The sequence below is a fragment of the Loxodonta africana genome, chromosome 1, assembly GCF_030014295.1.
Source record: "Loxodonta africana isolate mLoxAfr1 chromosome 1, mLoxAfr1.hap2, whole genome shotgun sequence".
Lineage (NCBI taxonomy): Eukaryota > Metazoa > Chordata > Mammalia > Proboscidea > Elephantidae > Loxodonta > Loxodonta africana.
This window is the reverse complement of record NC_087342.1, coordinates 198,637,992-198,660,819: the sequence shown is the minus strand read 5'-3', so window position 1 is coordinate 198,660,819 and position 22,828 is coordinate 198,637,992. Positions and strand designations below refer to the sequence as shown.

At 38.5% G+C, this 22,828-nt stretch overlaps 1 protein-coding gene across 1 annotated transcript in view; it reads right to left on the bottom strand.

Moving 5' to 3' along the window:
* Nucleotides 1-22,828, bottom strand: part of ENPP3 (ectonucleotide pyrophosphatase/phosphodiesterase 3) — a 129,445-nt gene that overhangs the window by 73,133 nt on the left and 33,484 nt on the right. The window contains exons 6-12 of the mRNA XM_064294849.1: nucleotides 17,888-17,985; nucleotides 9,259-9,338; nucleotides 7,372-7,491; nucleotides 6,697-6,806; nucleotides 5,095-5,160; nucleotides 4,298-4,374; nucleotides 2,134-2,238 (exon numbers count right to left, since the gene is read on the bottom strand). Coding sequence (XP_064150919.1) covers nucleotides 2,134-2,238; nucleotides 4,298-4,374; nucleotides 5,095-5,160; nucleotides 6,697-6,806; nucleotides 7,372-7,491; nucleotides 9,259-9,338; nucleotides 17,888-17,985 — 656 coding nt within the window. The remainder of the gene's footprint in view (nucleotides 1-2,133; nucleotides 2,239-4,297; nucleotides 4,375-5,094; nucleotides 5,161-6,696; nucleotides 6,807-7,371; nucleotides 7,492-9,258; nucleotides 9,339-17,887; nucleotides 17,986-22,828) is intronic.

Genomic DNA, 22,828 nt, shown 5'->3' with positions numbered 1-22,828 from the left:
TCTGTTGGCCCAGGACAGGAACCATTCCTGAAGACAACTCATCAGACATGGAAGGGACTGGACAATGGATTGGACAGAGATGCTGATGAAGAGTGAGCTACTTGTATCAGGTGGACACTTGAGACTGTGTTGGTATCTCCTGTCTGGAGGGGAGATGGGAGGGAAAAGAGGGTTAGAAACTGGCAAAATCATCACGAAAGGAGAGACTGGAAGGAGGGAGTGGGCTGACTCATTAGGGGGAGAGTAAGTGGGAGTATGGTGTAAGGTGTATATAAGCTTATATATGACAGACTGACGTGATTTGTAAACTTTCACTTAAAGCACAATAAAAATTATTTAAAAAAAGCATAATGCTCAAGTCTGACTATTTGTATCAATTTCTTATAACAAAACACAGATAAATATATTTCCCTCTCATTCAAAACACCAGGGCAAAGTATTAGGGAATCATTTAGAATTGAAAATGAATAAATAAATTACTATATCTCTCACTATCTTGATGCAGATATGCTGTTCCTGTTCTTGGCCTCTTTTCACCCCTCACGCCCCATGCCTGTTTCTTTCACAGCTGTTAGAGTTTGGAATGAACATCCTCCTTGAGAAGATGGTTCTGAACACTCTGTCTTGTAAGGTCCATGTTTGCCTTATGTGCCTCTGAACATTCCATACCTTGTAGGGTGCTCAACACTCAGTAAGCACTTAAAAATGCTTGTTTATGTGAATAGGTGGGAAAAAAAAGCAAAGAAAGTTCCCTGAATACAACCGAATGCTTCGAAGGCTAGAGTAGCAGGGTAGGCGTCTGGGGACCATGGTTTCAGGGGACATTTAGGTCAATTGGCATTAAAAAAAAAATGTATTAAAAAAAACATTCTGCATCCCACTTTGGTGAGTGGCATCTGGGGTCTTAAAAGCTAGCAAGCGGCCATCTAGGATGTATCAATTGGTCTTAACCCACCTGGAACAAGGGAGAATGAAGAACACCAAAGACACAAGGTTAATATGAGCCCAAGAGACAGAAAAGGCCACATAAACCAGAGACTACATAAGTCTGAGACCAGAAGAGCTAGATGGTGCCCGGCTACAACCGATGACTGCCCTGACAGGGAACACAACAGAGAACCCCTAAGGGAGCAGGAGAGCAGTCGGATGCAGACCTCAAATTCCCATAAAAAGACCCAGACTTAATGGTCTGACTGAGACTAAAGGGAGCCCAGAGATCACGGTCCCCAGACCTTCTGTTACCCCAAGACTGGAACCATTCCCAAAGCCAACTCTTTAAACAGGGATTAGACTAGAATATAAGACAGAAAATGATACTGGTGAGGAGGGAGCTTCTTGGCTCAAGTAGACACATGAGACTATGTGGGCAGCTCCTGTATGGAGGCAAGATGAGAAGGCAGAGAGAGACAGGAGCTGGATGAATGGACACGGAGAATACAGGGTAGAGGAGGAATGTGCTGTCTTATTAGGGGGAGAGCAGCTAGGAGTACATAGCAAGGTGTATATAAATTTTTGCACGAGAGATTGACTCTATTTGTAAACTTTCACTTAAAGCACAATTAGAAAAAAAAAATGCTTGAATGAATCCATGCTTTCAAACTGTGTGAAGGCATTCCGGGTGAGGCAGGAGAGGATGTGGCAGCCCTTCTCCTACCTTTTACATCCAGGTTAAGTGAAATCAAGAGTTAATCTCAAGCAGAGAAGTATGGGGTGACAAAGGCTTTATAGAGGAAAGCTGTGATTACACACTACTAAAAAAAAAAAAACAAAAAAACACATGACGCGGCAAAACTAACATAGTAAATTGCAGCCAACGGATATGAATAAATCACCAGGTGAAAAGCACTTGCTATGGCTGAATAACAACCCTACCATGTCTCTGGTAAGTGCTATTGACTTCATTTTTACAGAAATTATATGGGTGGATTTTCATAAAGAAGGGTAGAATAATTAAACTAGAATTTTTATTTTAGCCCTGTAGTCATCATAGCATACAACAAAACTCACTCTTTGCTTATTCAAGAGCTTCTAGGTCTGCAAGCACATACTTTAGCATATTACTACTATTTTTATGCTCCCTGAAGTAATAAAATATAATCAATAATAGAGTATGATTTAAAAAAAAAGGCATACCATGGTCAGCCAAGAGGATAATATTGACACAATTGTGTAAGTTCCGCTGTTTTAGACCTTCCATCAACATTCCAAAAGCTTGATCTACCAATTGCAAGGCTTGAACTACCTAGGAAAAAAAATGTGGAGTCAACATTACTTTCATTAATTGTTTAAATTAATCAAATCATTATCTAACTGAGTAAAAATTAAACACATTTCCTTCGCTCAAATCACTGGTTTTCAAAATAGAACACAAGAATCCAGCATCCATGCCACCACATTTACCAATACCAATTCTCTAAATTTCTGTAGAGAATTAAGTTGTGTTCCCTACAGACGAAGATCTACTACTGGCCAATAAATACATGAAAAAGATGTTCAGCTTCAACAAACACTATTCAACTGCAAACTTTTCCATTATGCTGTATTTGGGAAAGGGGAGTTCATGGGAACTTCTATGGACATCTAAACTGTTACACACTATCTGGAGGATCATGGGACAATACGCAACCAGAGAGTTAAAAATGTGCATACCTTGTAACCTAAGAATTCTACTTCTGGGCATTGGTCCTAAGTAAATAGAGTACAAATAAATGGAGACTAACAAACAAGAATAGATACTCATCACATTACACAAGAAAGTATAATGTGGTATATTCTTAAAAGGCATATTCTATAGCCATTAACAAACATGTTAAAGAACAATGGCATGGGAAAATGTTCACAAGACAATGTTAAACCTAATAATAAAAGAACACCGAACTGTGTACACACCCATATATGATCTTGATTTTGTTTTTAAATACATCTAGCATATTCTTAGTAAACACGCGTGCCCAGAAAACTATAAGGAAGTTTATCAAAGTACTAACAACAGTGGTTGTCTTTGAATGGCAAAATTGAAGTTCGTTTTTATTTTGTAGCCTTCTTTGTTTTTAAATTTTCCTATACTTTATTATCAATTGGACTGACTTTTTTGGTGAATAAGAAAGTATAATAGCAGTGGACTGGGGAAACATGCTTAATCTCTCATAGTACTATTATAACAAATTTTTTTTTTTTTTTGCTTTTACATGCCAATTACAAATAAGAGCTTAAGTGTATGTCTCAGGAAACCTTCACAGCAAATATGAATAATAATTAAAATAGAAAATAGTTAATACGTTTTAGATCGTTTCAAAGCCATCCTGTGCTACAGTCAAGGGTAGTATTGGAATACAAAAGAGAAAGAAGGATAAAGGCCAAAGGTATGCTGCCCAAATAAACACATTTGCTTAAAGCATTACAGTTGAGGACAATTGTGAAATGGCTTTCCATAGGGTGAAAAAAAAAAAAAAAAATCCCATTACCATCCAGTTGATTCCAACTCATAGTGACCCTACAGGACAGAGTAGAACTGCCCCAAAGGGCTTCCAAGGCTGAAAATCTTTACGGAAGTAGAACTGCCACATCATTATCCCAAAGAGTGGCTGGTAGCTTTGACTTGCCCACCTTTCCGATAGCAGCCAAGTGCTTTAACCATTGTGCCACAAAAGCTCCAAAATCATAACAGACTACGTTAACGAAGAAACTAATTAGATAATGAAGAAACTAATATAAAGAGTCCAGTTCAATGATAGCGGGGGCCTAGAAGGAGAGTAAATTCGGTTTACGCAAAAACACATTAAGTCCAGTGATGAGGAACTCATGAATGGAGCTATGCTTAGTGGCTGGATTTACCATAATGGACTTGGGTTGAAATGGGTCACACTACCATGTTGAATTGGCATGTGTGGTGAGCCTGGATGTTTACACTATATGAAATAACAGTGATACATGTAAGTATTTAATAATTATTTACCAAATGAATAAAGATGTGGTTAACAAGACGGATATCCTTTTTTGACTTGTAGCTGTTTTGATCTCCTCATATATATATGGGAACCCTGGTGGTATACTGGTTAAGTGCTATGGCTGCTAATCAAAGGGTCAGCAGTTCAAATCCACCAGTCGCTCCTTGGAAACTCTATGAGGCAGTTCTATTCTGTCCTATAGGGTCACTATGAGTCAGAATCGACTTGACGGCACTGGGGTGGGTCATATATCCATATCTCAAATACACTTGTGCTTAATGAAAATTAAATAAACTTTTTGTGAGATACGGTTAGATGATTTTACATTTGTTAAAAAAAAGAAAAAAAACTTACACTGGCACTGACTGGTCCACCTATATGTCCTGCTGAATCAGGCTCTTCCACATATAAGGCATAAAAATTGGGTCTAGTGGTAAAATTGAAAGGGAAAAAGACATTATGAATTTAGACTAAATCTATGGGTTGGATTTGGGAATTTTGTAGATCTAGAACTTGCTGTCAGATTCTGTAGATCTAGAACCTTCTCTTTCTCACTGTTCTCCCTCTCTCATCCAGGCCAGGTGGTTCCAATTTGACCTAGGATAGGTTTCCTACCAGGAAGCAAATAATACCTTTCCGGTATTCCTTGTTATGAACATCTGTCTTGCTCTTGTGACGGCCTTGGTGTGCCCAGTCCTTTACGTTTCCTGGTTTCTAACTTTTGGCTGACTCTTTGTTCTGTCCTCTGGTGTTCATACACACCCAGCTGCTGTTTCAAAAGTCTGGTTTCTGTTGCATTGTTTTCCTGGTGCTCCCTTTTCAGAATGCTCTGACTCCATCCAACCAGTTGCTATGGCCTTGCTCTGAGCTCTGGCTCCTGGAGTCAGAACTCACAAGCTTGTTTCAGATTCACTCTCAGTTCTGCCCTTGATCTATATCTCATTCTGTAATATTTGCCTCTGCTCTCTAATACCAGCTCTATCTCTGTTGTTCAATAGTGGCAACCACATCTGTACAGCAAAAATGCCCATTAAACGGAAATTCTAGGGTTTATTTCTACAAAAGGTCTTTTATAGTAAGGAAACAATTTCATTTTATACTCATGTATACCCCACTGTGCCACCACTTCTCCAGCACTAGACATTACCTTTCAGCTTTGGGCAGATCCAGCCATTTTAACAACGTAAAGAGCCTCTCTTCAAATGAAACACTACTGGAAAAAGAGTAAAAATAATTTTTAAACAATCAATCACATCAAGAATTATTCCATAGAGGAACCTCAGAAGACATGGCCCCTGGACTCTCTCTTAACCCAGAAACTAAAACCATTCCTGAAACCAACTCTTCAGACAAAGATTAGACTGGTCTATAAAACATAAAATTATACTTGTGAAGAGTGTGCTTCTTAGTTCAAGGAGATACATGACACTAAATGGACAATCCTGTCTGGAGGTGGGATGAGAAGGCAGAATGGGATAGGAGCTGGTTTATTGGGATAGAAGCTGTTTTATTGATAAACTTAGACCTAATAAATAAATAAATTATACAGTGTGTTAAAAGTTGAAAATTCTATGTGAAAAAAGAAAATTAGAGTAGAGTAAGGAACACTGAGATATTGGAATGAAGTGGTATGGAATCTTAAATCTTAGTGTGGTCAGCATAAAAGACATTATTGAAAAAAGGATTTTTGAGCAAAAGCCTGAAGGACACAAGGAAGTTGGCTGTGTGGATACATAGGCTGATATCTTTTCAGGCAGACGGAACAGCCAGTGCAAAAGCCCTAGGAGGAAGCAGAGAGGAGGTCTGTAAGGCTAAAGCAGAAAGAACACTCAGGGGAACAATGGGAGAGAAAGTCTGAGAGGTAGGAGAATGGGAAGGTGTAAGCCATGTTGCATAGGTTCTCATAGGTATTTACTCTGAGTGAAATAGGGTATCATCAAGATTTTTGGTACAAAAAAAGAGTCATGATTGGACTGGCTTTTTAAAGGAATCATTCTGGCTGGTGGATTAAGAATAGATTATAAGCACAAGAGAGGGTCCCAGACAGAGCTGGAGAAAAATGTAGAACAAAATTCTAACTCTAAAAGAAAGACCAGAATTGCTGGCTTGACAGAAACCCTGAGAATACCGCCCCTTGACACCCTTTCAGCCCAGTAATGAGGCCACTCCTGAGGTTCACCCTTCAGCCGAAGATTGAACAGGCCAGTAGAACAAAACAAGACTAAAGGGATGCACTAGCCCTGGGGCAGTGACTGGAAGGCAGGAGAGAACAGGAAAGTTGGTAATAGGGAACCCAGGGTTGAGAAGGGAGAGTGTTTGACTTGTTGTGGGGTTGTTAACCCATGCCATAGAAAAATGTGAGTGCTAACTGATGAGAAACTAGTTTGTAAACCTTTATTTAAAGTGCAATATAAAGAAAGAATAGATTATAGGGAGCAAGAATAGAGGCAGGGAGACCTGTAAAGAAGTGATTGCAGCCATACATGCAAGACATGATGATAGCTCAACACAGAGTAATAATGCTGGAGGTAATAAAAAGTCCTCAGATCCTGCATATATTTTGAATTAGAGCCAAAAAAGCATTGACTGACAGACTGGATGAGGGATATGAGAGAGAAGAATCAGTGATGACTTCAAGAGTTTGGGACCAAACCACTGAAAGGATAGAATTACCATCAAGATTAAGACAAAAAAAAAACTCCTAATCATCCTGTCTAGATGGGATCATGTCTAAAAGTGTGTCACTTACTTTCTATATAACATATATTTGGAAGGAAAGGTGCCATTTATAGCCACATCTGATCCTGGCCAAAAGTAGGTACCCGCTTTTAAACCTTGGTACATTGCTGTCAGCCAGAGCTGTAAAGGAAGATTTTTTAAGATGAGGAAGAATCAATAGAATAATGAGTTTGGGTAGAAATGGTGCAACTTATTAGATACTGAACAAATATTTACAGTTGCAAAATATAATTAACTTATTTAAATTTATTAAAATTATTTAAAATGTGTCTTTGTAACAGTTAAAATAATTATCCAGGGATCAGTCTTAAAAACCAGAAAGGTAGTAAGGCAGTAAAAAAGATCATTTTTTCAAATTGGTATGGTTAACAGCTCCACTTTTTCTTTTAATGAATTACAAAACAGAGCGAGGACAATTTAGTAGACATTCTAAGTAACTTCAGGTGGATATATTTACAACACCCAAGTTTCATCATAAGGCAATTTCAGTGAAAAAGGATAAATTTTCTAAAAATTCAAGTTTTAAATAGTGGTGAAACAAGTTCCCACACCCAGCCCTTAAAACTAGATGGATAATATAAAACTCAGAGTAGAGCAAGATGGTATATCTTTTGCTCCATAAAGAAGTTCGCTGTCCTATTGGAAACGGAAGCTATTTGGGTTCCCCATGTAGAATGCTACTTACTGGCTGTCCACCCCACCAGACTGGATCCTGTTTCTCTGCTGATGAAAGTGAAAAATTCTTGTTGAGGTTTACATCATACATATTATTGTCAATGATGCCATGTGATTCCGGATATAAGCCCTAAAATGATATATATAAAAAAAGACATAAGATAAAATAATGTATAGTAAAATATGTATTTAAATTAAAATTTCATAAGATCTATAACTTTTATCCAGGAAAGTTGTCATACACCTTTCAATGTAAAACCCTTGGATTAGAATCGAAATACCAGTATACGTATATCATCTCTCTCTCTCTTTGTGTGTATATATATACATGTAACTATAGACGGCAATGCATTTGGTTTTATATATATATATATATATATAAAATATATTTTTGTTGTTGTTAGGTGCCACATATATGCATAAGTATATACACGTAAATGTATAGTATGCATTTACATATAACCAAAAAACAAACCCATTGCTGTCAAGCCAATTCCAACTCATGGCGACCCTATAGGACACAGCAGAACTGCCCTATAGGGTTTCCAGGACTGCAATTGTTATGAAAGCAGACTGACACATCTTTCTCCTACAGAGTGGCTGGTGCATTTGAACCACCAACCTTTTGGTTAGCAGCTGAGTGTATAACCACTGAGTCACCAGAGCTCCTCTTATGTGTATGGTGGCACAGTGGTTAAGAGCTTGGCTGCTAATCAAAAGGCCAGTGGTTCAAATCCACCAGCCATTTCTTGGAAACCCTATGGGGCAGTTCTATTCCATCCTATAGGGTCTCTATGAGTCAGAATCGACATGACAACAACAGGTTTTTTTTTTTTTTTTTTTTGGTAATTCCTTATTTGTTTACATATGTGTGTGTGTGAGTGTATATAATATATATTATAGATGTATATGTATACATAAGGAGCCCTGGTGGTACAGTGGTTAAGTCCTTGGCTGCAAACCAAAAGGTTGGTGGTTTGTACTCATCAGCTGCTCTGTGGGAGAAAGATGTGACAGTCTACTTCCATAAAGATTACAGCCTTGGAAATCCATGGAGCAGTTCTATTCTGTCCTATAGGTTGCTATAAGCTGGAATCAACTCGACAACAATGGGTATATGTATGCATATATATATGTGTGTGTGTGTGCACACACACAATTATGTAAACGTTAAAATTTAAGTAAGTCGTAGTTACTGTTTCACAGTAATAAAAGAGTAAGATGCAAAGTAGTAAAGACAGCTATCTTTTGGACAATAAAGTCTGAGGCAGAAGACTCCTTAAGATGTGGTCTAAATCTGTGAATTCTAATTGACTTATTTTCCTTTGAGTTCATTTTAATATTTCCAATTTAAAAAAGTAGAGTGGTAAAGAATGAATGGTATTTGAAAATACCTACATCTTCTCATCCACTGAGGAAAATTCACTATCTCCTTTTCTTTATCTAAACGTGTAGCCAGTATGAATTCACTTATGAAAAAAAAGCATTTAGTAAGTTAAATTTAATGAAAAGATTAGGAAAAAAATAAATTTTGCACATTAAAGTGCCTGTCCTCATATGTATATATATAGCCTACAATTTCCCAACAGGCCTTCAAATAAATGAAGGCTAATCAAAGGACAGTGGGAGAATGCCCACATCAAAGAGGTTGTTTTGGAAGATCATCATGGTGAACTAGCCTACCGCTAGGGCACTCATTCATAGTCAATGGCTCACAGCCCTTGAGTAGTCTTCTGTTGAGATACTCCTTCCCAGCCTGGATCTAGTCATGAGCCATCACCACATAAGCTTGTGAAATGTGTGTCATGAGGCTCGGCCAGTCCCTGCCTAAGCATGTCTGGTATGTCAGTTGCCTGTCAGTGGCCTGCTCAGTCTTTCCACTTGGCCAAGCACTTACTGTGACAATGGTGTAATGATTTGGGAAGGTTTTGGTTGGATAGACAGCTCTCATGTATTTTGAATGAACTCCACATGTTTCTGCAACAAAGAACAGTAAAAAATTAGCAAATTGTTTCTTCCTCAGAAGTTTTTTTGAATAACCAAAAACCTGAACATGGAACTTTCCCAGGGAAATAAAAAACTAACAGAAAAGTGGATTGTAAATGGAAAGAGGTTGAAATGCTGACTCTTAAAGGTTATCATTGCAAGGAACGTTAGCTTTTAGGAGAGGAATGAGCTAAATCAGGGTCCACAAACATTTTTGGTAAAGGACCAGATAGTAAACACGTACAGCTTTGTGGGCCGTATGGTCTCTGGCACACCTATTCAAGTCTGCCGTTGTAACTAAAAGCAGCTAGACAATCCGTAAATAAATGAGTGCCCCTGTATTCTAACAAAACTGAATTTATGGATACTGAAATTTGAATTTTTACATGTCGTAAGGTATTATTCTTCATTTATTTTATTTTGTTTTTTCCTAACTATTTAAAAATATAAAACAATTCTCAGCTAGTGGCAAAAAAAAAAAAAAAAAAAACAGGCAGTGTAAAAACAGGTAATGGGCCAGATTTGGCCCACTGGCCACATTGCTGACCCCTGAGCTAAATATATCCTAAATTATACACTGTAGGCTTTGCTTTTGCTGTTCTCTCCCTCCAATTGCTAGTCATTACAATAAAAATTTCTATGTAACATTTGCATCTTAGCAGATAGTTCTTATATGTAAACTATCCAGTGTAACAAAAGTAAACACAACTGTCCAAATAACTAAAAAGGAATTTGATTTGTATAACTACATGGGCAAGTAGTAACGTTTACAAACATAAGCTAACTTTACAGCTTATTACTCTGAGTACAGTTTCCGTTTCATTAGTAACGTTTCCTATAATCTGCTTTCCACAAAGCATGGCATTAATTTTGCTTTCATTGTTCAATTGTTTTCCATCTGTGAAATAACCCTGCTTAAGGAGGTCAGGACCACTGGAACACATTGTTATTTCCTCTGCAGTAGTGAAGTACAAGAAATTTTCTATTCAGAAATACTGCCGCCTCTAATTCTACAAGAAAGCTTCACCACTGTGAGTTCTATTTAGGTTAAAAGAAAAAGTAAAATTGATTGCTGTCCAGAAAGTCACGAGCTTTGCAGCTGCAAACAATGAATGTATTCTCTGATAGATATGGGGTGGGTCTTTTTCCCAGGCTCTAGTTTCTGGGTTTCCAAAGTGATCCAGAACTTCCTCCTTCAGAAACTTCTAGAGACCCATTAAAAGTCTAGTAATTAGCACTTTGATCGGGGAAGTCAGAGGTAGGGGAAGGATAACCTCAAAATTTTATACTTTTAACAAGCACATCAGGTGATTCCAAAGTAATTAAGTTTAACAACTAACTGTTTTAGGACTTGATTCATAGCATACAATCTAGGAGTAAAATAACCTTTCTTTTCTTTCTTTGTTAATGCCACCAACAAATCTTGTCCCCAATAGAAGGAGAAACATTTAGTATTAAGAAATCATACGATAAGAAAGTAAATGAAATCTATCCTCTTACATAATTAAAAGAATTTAAACGGGGTGGGGGAAGAAGATCAAACAATGAACAATGAACAGAAGCCAGTTTCTGATTTTTTTCCTTAAAACATGGGTGACGAACTCAAATTCTTAAATGCCTAAACCACTGGATATAATTGTTGTTGTTGTTAGGTGCCGGCGAGTAGGTTCCGACTCATAGCGACCCTATGCACAACAGGACGAAACATTGCCCGGTCCTGCACCATCCTTACAATCTTTGTTATGCTTGAGCTCATTGTTGCAGCCACTGTGTCAATCCACCTTGTTGAGGGTCTTCCTCTTTTCCGCTGACCCTGTACTCTGCCAAGCATGATGTCCTTCTCCATGGACTGATCCCTCCTGACAACATGTCCAAAGTATGTAAGACACAGTCTCGCCATCCTTGCCTCTAAGGAGCATTCTGGCCGCGCTTCTTCCAAGACAGATTTGTTCGTTCTTTTGGCCGTCCATGGTATGTTCAATATTCTTCGCCAATACCACAATTCAAAGGTGTCAACTCTTCTTTGATCTCCCTTATTCACTGTCCACTTTTCACATGCATATGATGTGATTGAAAATACCATGGCTTGGGTCAGGCGCACCTTAGTCTTCAGGGTGACATCTTTGCTCTTCAACAAGTTAAAGAGGTCCTTTGCAGCAGATTTGCCCAACGCGATGTGTCTTTTGATTTCTTGACTGCTGCTTCCATGGCTGTTGATTGTGGATCCAAGTCAAATGAAATCCTTGACAACTTCAATCTTTTCTCCGTTTATCATGATATTGCTCATTGGTCCAGTTGTGAGGATTTTTGTTTTCTTTACGTTGAGGTGTAATCCCTACTGAAGGCTGTGGTCTTTGATCTTCATCAGTAAGTGCTTCAAGTCCTCTTCACTTTCTGCAAGCAAGGTCGTGTCATCTGCATAACGCAGGTTGTTAATGAGTCTTCCTCCAATCCTGATGCCCCATTATTCTTCATACAGTCCAGCTTCTCGGATTATTTGTTCAGCATACAGATTAAATAGGTATGGTGAAAGAATACAACCCTGACGCACACCTTTCCTGACTTTAAAACAATCAGTATCCACCTGTCCGAACAACTGCCTCTTGGTCTATGTAAAGGTTCCTCGTGAGCACAACTAAGTGTTCTGGAATTCCCGTTCTTCGCAGTGTTATCCATAGTTTCTTATGATCCACACAGTCAAATGCCTTTGCATAGTCAATAAAACATAGGTAAGCATCCTTCTGGTATTCTCAGCTTTCAGCCAGGATCCATCTGACATCAGCAATGATATCGTTGGTTCCACGATCTCTTCTGAAACTGGCCTGAATTTCTGGCAGTTTCCTGTCGATACACTGCTGCACCGTTTTTGAATGATCTTCAGCAAAATTTTGCTTGTGTGTGATATTAAAGATATTGTTCTATAATTTCCACATTTGGTTGGATCACCTTTCTTGGGAATAGGCATAAATATGGATCTCTTCCAGTCAGTTGGCCAGGAAGCTGTCTTCCATATTTCTTGGCATAGACGATTAAGCACCTCCAGGGCTGCATCTGTTCGTTGAAACATTTCAATTGATATTCCATCAGTTCCTGGAGCCTTGTTTTTCGCCAATGCCTTCAGAGCAGCTTGGAATTCTTCCTTCAGTACCATCGGTTCCTGATCATATGCTACCTCTTGAAATGGTTGAATATCGACTAATCCTTTTTGCTATAATGACTCTCTGTATTCCTTCCACCTTCTTTTGATGCTTCCTGCGTCATTTAATATTTTCCCCATGGAATCCTTCACTATTGCAACTCCAGGCTTGAATTTTTTCTTCAATTCTTTCAGCTTGAGAAACGCTGAGCATGTTCTTCCCTTTTGGTTTTCCATCTCAAGCTCTTTGCACATGTCATTGTAATACTTTACTTTGTCTTCTTGAGAAGCCCTTTGAAATCTTCTGTTCAGTTCTTTTACTTCATCGGTTCTTCATTTTGCTTTAGCTGCTCGACACTCAAGAGCAATTTTCAGAGTCTCCTCTGACATCCATCTTGGTCTTTTCTTTCTTTCCGGTCTTTTCTTTCTTTCCTGTCTTTTCGGTGACCTCTTGCTTTCTTCATGGATAATGTCCTTGATGTCATTCCACAACTTGTCTGGTCTTCGGTCACTAGTGTGTTCAATACATCAAATCTATTCTTGAGATGGTCTCTAAATTCAGGTGGGATATACTCAAGGTCATATTTTGGCTCATTTTGTGGACTTGCTCTGATTTTCTTCAGTTTCTCCTTGAACTTGCATATGAGCAATTGATGGTCTGTTCCACAGTCAGCCCCTGGCCTTGTTCTGACTGATGATATTGAGCTTTTCCATCATCTCTTTCCACAGATGTAGTCAATTTGATTTCTGTGTATTCCATCTGGCGAGGTCCATGTGTATAGTCGCCGTTTATGTTGGTGAAAGAAGGTATTTGCAATGAAGAAGTCGTTGGTCTTGCAAAATTCCATCATTCGATCTCTGGCATTGTTTCTATCACCAAGGCCATATTTTACAACTACTGATCCTTCTCTTTGTTTCCAACTTTTGCATTCCAATCGCTAGTAATTATCAATGCATCTTGATTGCATTTTCGATCAATTTCAGACTGCAGCAGCTGATAAAAATCTTCTATTTCTACATCTTTGGCCCTAGTGGTTGGTGTGTAAATTTGAATAATAGTCATATTAACTGGTCTTCCTTGTAGGCTTATGGATATTATCCTATCACTGACAGCGTTGTACTTCAGGATAGATCTTGAAACATTCTTTTTGACGATGAATGCAACACCATTCCTCTTCGAGTTGTCATTCCCAGCATAGTAGACTATATGATTGTCCAATTCAAAATGGCCAATACCAGTCCATTTCAGTTCACTAATGCCTAGGATATCCATGTTTATGTGTTCCATTTCATTTTTGATGATTCCCAGTTTTCCTAGATTCATACTTCATACATTCCACGTTCTGATTATTAATGGATGTTTACAGCTGTTTCTTCTCATTTTGAGTTGTGCCACATTGACAAATGAAGGTCCCGAAAGCTTTACTCCATCCACGTCATTAAGGTCGACTCTACTTTCAGGAGGCAGCCCTTCCCCAGTCATCTTTTGAGTGCCTTCCAACCTGGTGGGCTCATCTTCCAGCACTATATCAGACAATGTTCCTCTGTTATTCACAGGTTTTCACTGGTTAATGCTTTTCAGAAGTAGACTGCAGGGTCCTTCTTCCTAGTCTGTCTTAGTCTGGAAGCTCAGCTGAAACCTGTCCTCCATGGGTGACCATGCTGGTATCTGAATACCGGTGGCATAGCTTCCAACATCACAGGAACGCACAAGCCCCCACAGTACGACAACCTAACAGACACGTGGGGGACTGGTTATAATAGAAAATACAAACTAGGCTGCCAATAGAAGCCCTGGTGGCACAGCGGGTAAAACTATTGTCTTGTTCAAAACCACTACTGACTCCGAGGGAAGAAGTTGTGGCAGTCTGTTTCCGTAAAAATTTACAGCCTTGGAAACCCTATGGGGCAGTTCTACTCTATTCTATAGGGTCACTGTGAGTTGGAATCGACTTGATGACAGTAGGTTTGGTTTTCGGGATTTTAAGCTGGCAGTGTTGTGAAAACATGATCCTTCCCCCTTTAGAATGTCTTAAACAAAATAACACTTCCTGACTTCTACAGACTCAGGCTACCATTTTGGATCACCTGCCTTTAAATCTGAGCTACTGGAGTAGCTTTAGAAAGCAAAGTCTTCTTCTAGGTCTTATAATCTAAATTATGACTGAATAGAACATTATTGGAAAGATACACAATAAACTGATAAGAGTAGTTGCTTTTGCACAGAAAAACTGGAAAGATGAGGAAAGAGGTTTTGTTTTTTACTATATACCCATTAGGGCTGTTAGAAGCTTTTTATTGTGTGCAGATTTTACTTTTAAAAAGCACATTTTTTAAAAAAGGAAAGTATCAGCTAAATAAAAACCTGAAAATACAAATAGAATAAACATACATCCATGGTAACTATAAACTATAGGAAGGGGTGGAGGACTAAATGGATGAGTAGTTGAGCAGCTGAAGAACATACAGATCAAGACTGTTAAAGTCCTTAGGGAATTATTATGAATGACATATTGAAATATTATTGACTTAGGTATTCCTACAAATTGAAAACATGGCAAGCTACTCAGCAATATTCACAGGCTCAAAATAGGCACCTTTCTTTTTGTGTATAATTTAGTAGACTAGCCTCCTGGAAAGCCTAGCCATACAGTTGGCCTGTATCGTGTCCTGCACTCAAGGAAATCAAGAACAGTCAGCTCTGCAAGGGCTCCAATTTTCCCAGTAATTGCAGGCATACCCCTAAACCCTTGACACATAGAGAAGAAAAAGAGGGAAGAGGGCATACAGCAAATGGCATCTGCTGTAGGGAATTCCGGGGTTCTGGTCTTCAATATTGCCATCTGGCTAACTCTAGTCTTCAAAACTCCACATACCTTGCCTGCCTAGAAGCTAGCTTTCTATCTGCAACTTCTCATTTTCTTTTATCCCTTTCCAGGAAGCTGAACACCCTATTCTATTTAACCTGACAGATTTCTGATCTTGTTCTGGGCCTTCCTTGTCTGTTGCCACCCACATTCAGACAAGGCAACATCCTAGCCTTCTCACTAGAGAGCTTACCTAGTTAAATTCCCTTCTGGGCACAAGATTTAATATTTCAATTATCAAGAGAAATGCGGGTAAAAAGACAAGTGCTGTATGAGACCACTATTATAAGAACTCAAGAAATAGTTTAAACCGAGAATAAAATACGCTTTGATGGTTACAAAAGTGGGGAGGGGGGAGGGAGTGGAATAGTACTAACTAGATAGCAGACAAGAACTATCTTAGGTGAAGGGAAAGACAAATCACAGTACAGGAGAGGTCATCACAACTTAACTAAACCAAAAGCAAAGAAGTTTCCTGAATTCAACCGAATGCTTTGAAATCCAGAGTAGCAGGGGCATGGGCTTGGGGACCATGGTTTCAGGGGACATCTAGGTCAACTGCATCATAAAATCTATTAAGAAAATATTCTGCATCCCACCTTGATGAGTGGTGTCTAGGGTCTTAAACGCTAGCAAGTGGCCATCTAAGATGCATCAACTGGTCTCAACCCACCTGGACCAAAGAAGAAAGAAGCATACCAAAGACACAAGGTAATTAAAAGCTTAAGAGACAGAAAGGGCCACATAAACCAGAGACTACATCAGTCTGAGACCAGAAGAACTAGATGGTGCCCGGCTACAGCCGATGACTGCCCTGACAGGGAACACAGCAGAGAATTTCCGACAGAACAGGAGAGTCGTGGGATGCAGACCTGCAATTCTCATAAAAAGACCAGACTTAATAGTCTGACCGAAACTAGAAGAACCCCAGAGGTCATGGTCCCCAGACCTTCTGTTAGCCCAAGACTGGAGCCATTTCCAAAGCCAACTCTTCAGACAGGGATTGGACTGGACTATAAGATAGAAAATGATACTGGTGAGGATGAGCTTCTTGGCTCAAGTAGACACATGAGACTATGTGGGCAGCTCCTGTCTGGAGTGGAGATGAGAAGGCAGAAGGGGGACAGAAGCAGGCTGAATGGACATGGGGAATGCAGGGTGGAGAGAAGGAGTATGCTGTCTCACTAGGGGAAGAGCAACTAAGTAGTATATATAAATTCCCTTTATGAAAGACTGACTTGATTTGTAAACTTTCACTTAAAGCACGATAAAAATAAATAAAGAGAAATGCAGGTAAAGGAGGTAGAAACCGAGAGGTGTTGATTAACTTTCCAGGTCAAAGTACGTCAGGACTAAGTGACGAGTTCTGGATTTGAAGCCAATTCTGACAAAGCCCAAGCTCTTAATCTCTTTGCTAAAGATCTGCCTCAGGGTGTGAGAGAGAAGCTGAAGTGATAGGGTGCCTTGTGTTCTAGATGGAATTATTTCTCTAGCTTTCTAGAATCATGGAACTTCAGAGGTGAAATTAGCAGTAGAAATTATGAGACCTAGCCATCTTATTTTATAAATGAGGAAACTGAGACCAAGAAGAGTCAACTGACTTGCTCAGGGTCAGCTACTTTTTTATAATTTGAAGAAAAAGAAAACCAGGAAGACGGTAAAACTGTCATAAATTTTGAGAACCTTGTATGTATTAGGAAGGACTTGGGAGAAAGAAAACAAGCTGCAGTGCGGTGAATTATGTGGGCCCTGGAGCCAGCCTTTTCATTCTAATTACACTCTGCTGTCTTTTATCTCTGTGCCCTTGGGTGGTCCTCTTCTCCTTATTAATGTTATCAAATTGTATGGAGATCAAGTACCCTAATGTAGAACTACAACATCATGATGAACATGATAATGAAAACAATAATCATAGTAATAACTTAAAATCATCCACTGTGTACTATATGTACATTCTCACAGTAATCCTATCAGGTAGGGATTATTATCATGACCATTTTACCGATGAAGAAACTGGTGCACCAAAAAGTGAGGTAAACTTTGCCAAGGCCCCCTAGCTAGTAAGAGGTGGAGCAAGGTCTCAGGCAGTTTGATTCCAGGAGCAGACGTAGATCCTGTACCTCTCACCTACTGGAGCTTTTGTATTTTTTCGATCTGTCCAGTCTATCCAGATTACCTCAGAATTCTGCCCTTGCTAGTCATATTTATTTGCTGAGACCCAGAACCCAGTTCTGACAGATGCCACATTTCAGCCAGTATATATGAACAGATTTCCATAGGACGGAAGTTATAGTCAAAGACAAACAAGTAAAAATAAACTAAGAGATGAACATACTACCAAAAAAGGAAGGAGCCAACAAGTATGACAATATGCTACCTACTCAAAAGAGATATGATAAAGACATCAGGGCCTTGAGAGGACCTGGGTTAAGACAATTCACTAAAGCTAGAGGTCAGAAAGAAAGGGCCAGCATCTAGAGATTGACTAACTGGTCATTGGTTTGTCATTTGCATGCTACTAATTGTAGAAGACTTACTCAATTTATTAATATTAGGCATTAACGTATGCCATGTTTGTAAATACTCAGCCCTGAAGCCATCCATGGAAAACAAGATAACTGGTGGCAAGTCAAACCTGAAAATGGAACACAAATGTTGGTCCATTAGTTTGATTGTAAAAAACCATGAATACACTTTTTTTGTACTACTTACGATTAGAAAAATGCTTAGAAAATATAGTAAGAAAATAGTACTAGCAATAGTCTTTAAAACATTATTCACAATAATCAAATGGTGGAAACAACCCAAATGACCATCAATAACTGAATGGGTAAACAATGTGGTATATACATTCAATGGAATATTACTGAGCCATAAAGAAAAATGAAGTTCTGATACATGCTTCAACATGGATGAACTTTGAAAACATTATGCTAAGTAAAATAAGTCCATCATAAAAGGACAAATATTGTAAGATCCCACTTACATGAAATGCCCAGAATAGGCAAATGCATAGAGACAATAGTTTATTAATTAACTAGGGGAAAGGGGAAATGAGGAGTTATTGTTTAAGGGGTACAAAGTTTCTGTTTTTGCAGCCCTGGTGGTGTAGTGGTTAAGAGCTAGGCTTCTAACCAAAAGGTTGGCAGTTCAAATCTACCAGCTGCTCCTTGGGAACCCTATGGGACAGTTCTACTCTGTCTTATAGGGTTGCTACGAGTAGGCATCGACTCAATGGCGCCTAAGAATAAGTTTCTGTTTGGGGTGATGAAAGTTTTGGAAACAGTGGTGATGGTAGCACAACATAGTGAATGTAAGTAATGTCACTGCATTATATACTTAAAAATAGTTGAAACGGCAAATTTTGTTAAATAAATTCTACAATTAAAATTTTAAAACTGAATGAGTTAGCTAGGGAGAGACAGTGGTATAATTCAAAACGTTTGCCTAATTTCTTTTTTCCAACCATAGTATACTGTTTTAAGTGTAGAGAGACCCAGGTTTCTACATATCAGTTGTGCCTTATTAATGCAGCAGGTAGTAAAACTCTCTCCTAGAAAAAGGAAGGAAGGAAGGACAGAAGGAAAGCAGGCAGGCAGGTAGGAAGGAAGAAAGGAAGGAAAGAAGAAGATGGTACTGGGTTAAGTTTTCCTTTCCTTTTTTAAGAATTGTTTCCCCTTAATTAGTACTTTTGGTGGATAGATAATCTCTAATTAAAATGTGCAACATTAAAAAATAAGTGTTAATAAATTACCTGATGCTTTCAACTTTGAGATCAACCACCCTTTGAATTCTAGAGTCTAAATGATTTTGATTGACTGAATTTATTTATTCCCACTTACTCCTTGGCATCTGCTATCTATAACATCCAGGTATGCCATGTGTGAAATTGTGATAACCTTGAGTGTTTGCTTACAAGGACAAGGTTGTGTGATGTTGAAGAAAAGGAAAGGCTTTGGTCTCAGATGATTTGAGTCCAATTCTCAGCTTCCTTCTTTATCAGTTATCGAACTTTAGTCAGCTACTCAACCTCTCAAAACTTCATTCTTAATATATTCACCAAGTATTTTGAAATTATTACAACATATCACAGTAGTATCATTACTTCACCTCAAATTCCACCAAAACCCACTGCCTTCGAGTCGATTCCGACTCATAGTGACCCGACAGAACAGAGTAGGACTGCCCCATAGAGTTTGCAAGGAGCGCCTGGTGGATTCGAACCGCTGACCTCTTGGTTAGCAGCCATAGCACTTAACCATTAGGCCACCAGGGTTTCCTAGCATTTTACAATAGTAGGTAAATACCAAACCAAACTCATTGCCATTGAGTCAATTCCAACTCACAGTAACCCATGTGTCACAGAGTAGAACTGCTTCATAGGGTTTTCTTGTTCATAATCTTAATGGAAGCAGATCACCAGGCCTTTCTTCTGCAGTACCACCTTTAGGTTAGCAGTCGAACACAGTTTGTGCCACCTAGGACCTCACAGGAGCTAACTCTTAATTCACAGTAGAGATCAGCGGCACGGGAGCAGAGCATTAACAAAGTACCAACAGAGATGAGATTCTATATTGAAGGCCTTTCACAGCCCTGGCTTTGGCAAAGGAACTGTACGAGATGAAGTCAAGTACAGTGCTTACCAAAAGTCAAGGCTCAAACTGAAAAATTATAGAAGCTTCAATTACTCCATTCTACCATCTTTTGGATATAATTATGCTATGGAATTTAGGAAACTCTGTAGTTTATGAGATACTTTAGTATTCTGAAATTTTACATATCAAATGAATTTTTTTAACTTTTTATTCTAATTCTCAGGATATTAATAACAACCTCAGATGCATTACAATCTCTTTTTAGATCAGTATTGAAGTTAAAATAATGAAAAATAGCATTTGGGCTATTGCCTTAGTAAGTTGTTTTTTTTTTTATTGTTGTTTTGTTGTTTGTTTTTTACTATCTTTGTTTTTTTTTCATTTCTTAAATTTTCATTCATTTTATAATAGATATACAGAAAAGAGCACATTTCACAGACATATAGTTTGATGAGTTTTCACTAACTGATCTCCACTGAGTAGCCACCCCCCAGATCAAGAAACAGAATACTGCCGGCACCCAGCACTCTCCCCTGGTGCTTCCAGTCACTAAATTCTGCAAACCACACCCTCATCCCCACCAAGGATAAACACTATCTTACTTCTACCAGCACAGATTAGTTTTGCCTATTTTTGTGCTTGTATGTTTTTTTTTTTTATGTATACAAGTGGAACCATACAGTATGTGTTCTCTTGCATCTGGCTTCTTTCGTTCAACATTATGTTTGGGAGATTTCATCTAAATTTTTACATCTAGTTGTGCTTATTTTTCTTACTGTCTACTGTTCCAGTGAATGAGTAAACTACAATTTATTCGTTCTCCTGTTGATGGGCATTTGCGTACTTTATAGGTTAGGGGCATTATGGATAGTAGCTCCAAACACAGTAAATGTATTTTAAATTCCAAATAGCGTGCATGCGAGTATATAAAGAAACCATTTTCAACTCTGTGCTCAAACAATTTCACATCTGGATTTTGTGCATAAAAACATACCAATCTAAGAAATTTGGTTAGAACAAATCATCAAAAATTCTGTTGAACTATCCAATATGATTATAAAGAAAGTTCTAGATGCTGATGCCAGGTAAAAATCAGAAAATAAATTTAGTCATTTTTCAGTGTGTTTGAGTAATTTTATAAAAAATGACAGTGTGCCATCTAATTACACACTATGAAAGTGTGAGGAGAGTCTAGAGAACAAGTCTATTGGGCTTCCCAGAAGCATTTATTGTAATATTCCCAGAAGAAGCATTTATTCATTCATTTAACGAATATTTGAGTCAGGCATTGTGCTAGATCCTGAGAACAAAGGTATGGAGGAGTCAGAGCCCCTATGAGGAAGGAAACAGAATTAAGCAGGAGTTGTTCAGGACTCAACCTGAGTACACAGAGTGCTATTCAAGTACACAGGAGAACGCAACAGGCATTGTGACATGTCCAGGCATTGTGACATGTGAATGGAGCCTTAAAGAACAAATCCAAATAATATTAAAGGAGAATTGGATTAATGTCTCAACCAAGGAAAATACCTTGTGCAAAAGCCTATGTGTTATATACAGGAATATTCATGAACCTTAAAACATTGGGTGAAGAAGTTAGACACAAGAGAACATATGGTACGATCCCATTTATACAAGATTTCTAGAACAGGAATCCATGGTGATAGAAATCAAAACTGTGAGTGCCTATGGGCGTTGGTTAAGGACATGAAGTATCTTTCTAAGGTGTTGTAAATATACTCTGTCATGATAGTGGTGTGGGTTTTACAGGTGTGTGAGTTTCTAAAGCTCATCAAACTATACACTTAAGATACAGACATTTCAATGTGTGTAAACTCTACGTCAATTTTTTTTTAAAGTGGAAGATTAGAAATGCTTTAACTATAACTTGTGGAAAATTGATCAAAAAATTAAACTGGCCTAGTACAGTTTATCTATTGCCATCAAGTCAATTCAGATTCGTAGTGAGAGTGGTGCAGTGGTTAAAGCCATAGACTGCTAACAGAAATGCCTTCAGTTCAAAACCATCAGCAGCTCCGCCAAAGAAGACGTGGCAGTCTGCTTCCATAGAGAGCTACAGCCTTGGAAACCCTCTGGGGTCAATGTGAGTCGGAACTGACTGATTGAGAGTGGGTTCGGGTTTTTTTTTTTTTTTTTTTTGGTAGTACAGTTTGCATTGGAAAATCTTTTTTTCCCCCAAAACTAATTAACATTGACATCTTTCTGATGAAAATGTTTATTTCATAAATACGTCATCAAAATAACCTTGCAGCTTAAAGACAGGATCGAAACATCTATGAGATCAAGAGTGGGATCCAAAGAACCTTGAAAACATTGTACTGCGTGAAATGAGTCAGTCACAAAAGGGCAAATATTATATGATCCCACTTATAGGCAATATCTAGAATATGCAAAAGTATGGAGACCAAAGTTTGTGGTTACCAGGGGGTGAGACTGGGGGTGGGACCTAGGGAGAGTCGTTTCTGAGAGGGAACTGAGCTTCTGTTAAGGGTGATGGAAAAATCTGGAAATGGAAAATGGTGATGGATGCACAACGTGAGTAAGTTAATTAATGTCATTAAACTGAACATGTAAAAAACGGCCAATATTTTGTTATATATATTTTTACCACATAAAACTTTTTTAATCAAAATAGAAACAGTGAAATCCAAATTTTCGGTACAACTCTTTCTTAATGGCCTCCCTGCCGCTCCTAGCTAGCTACCCACCCCACTGCATTTCAAAAGCAAGATTATAAAACAATGCTACCATGAACACCCTTGTAGCTAAAACACCTGTCACTATTTCCTTAAGATACATTCCTGAAGGTGAAATTTCCTGGTCAGAGGATAAGCACTTTCAAAAGAGATTAAAATATTTTGC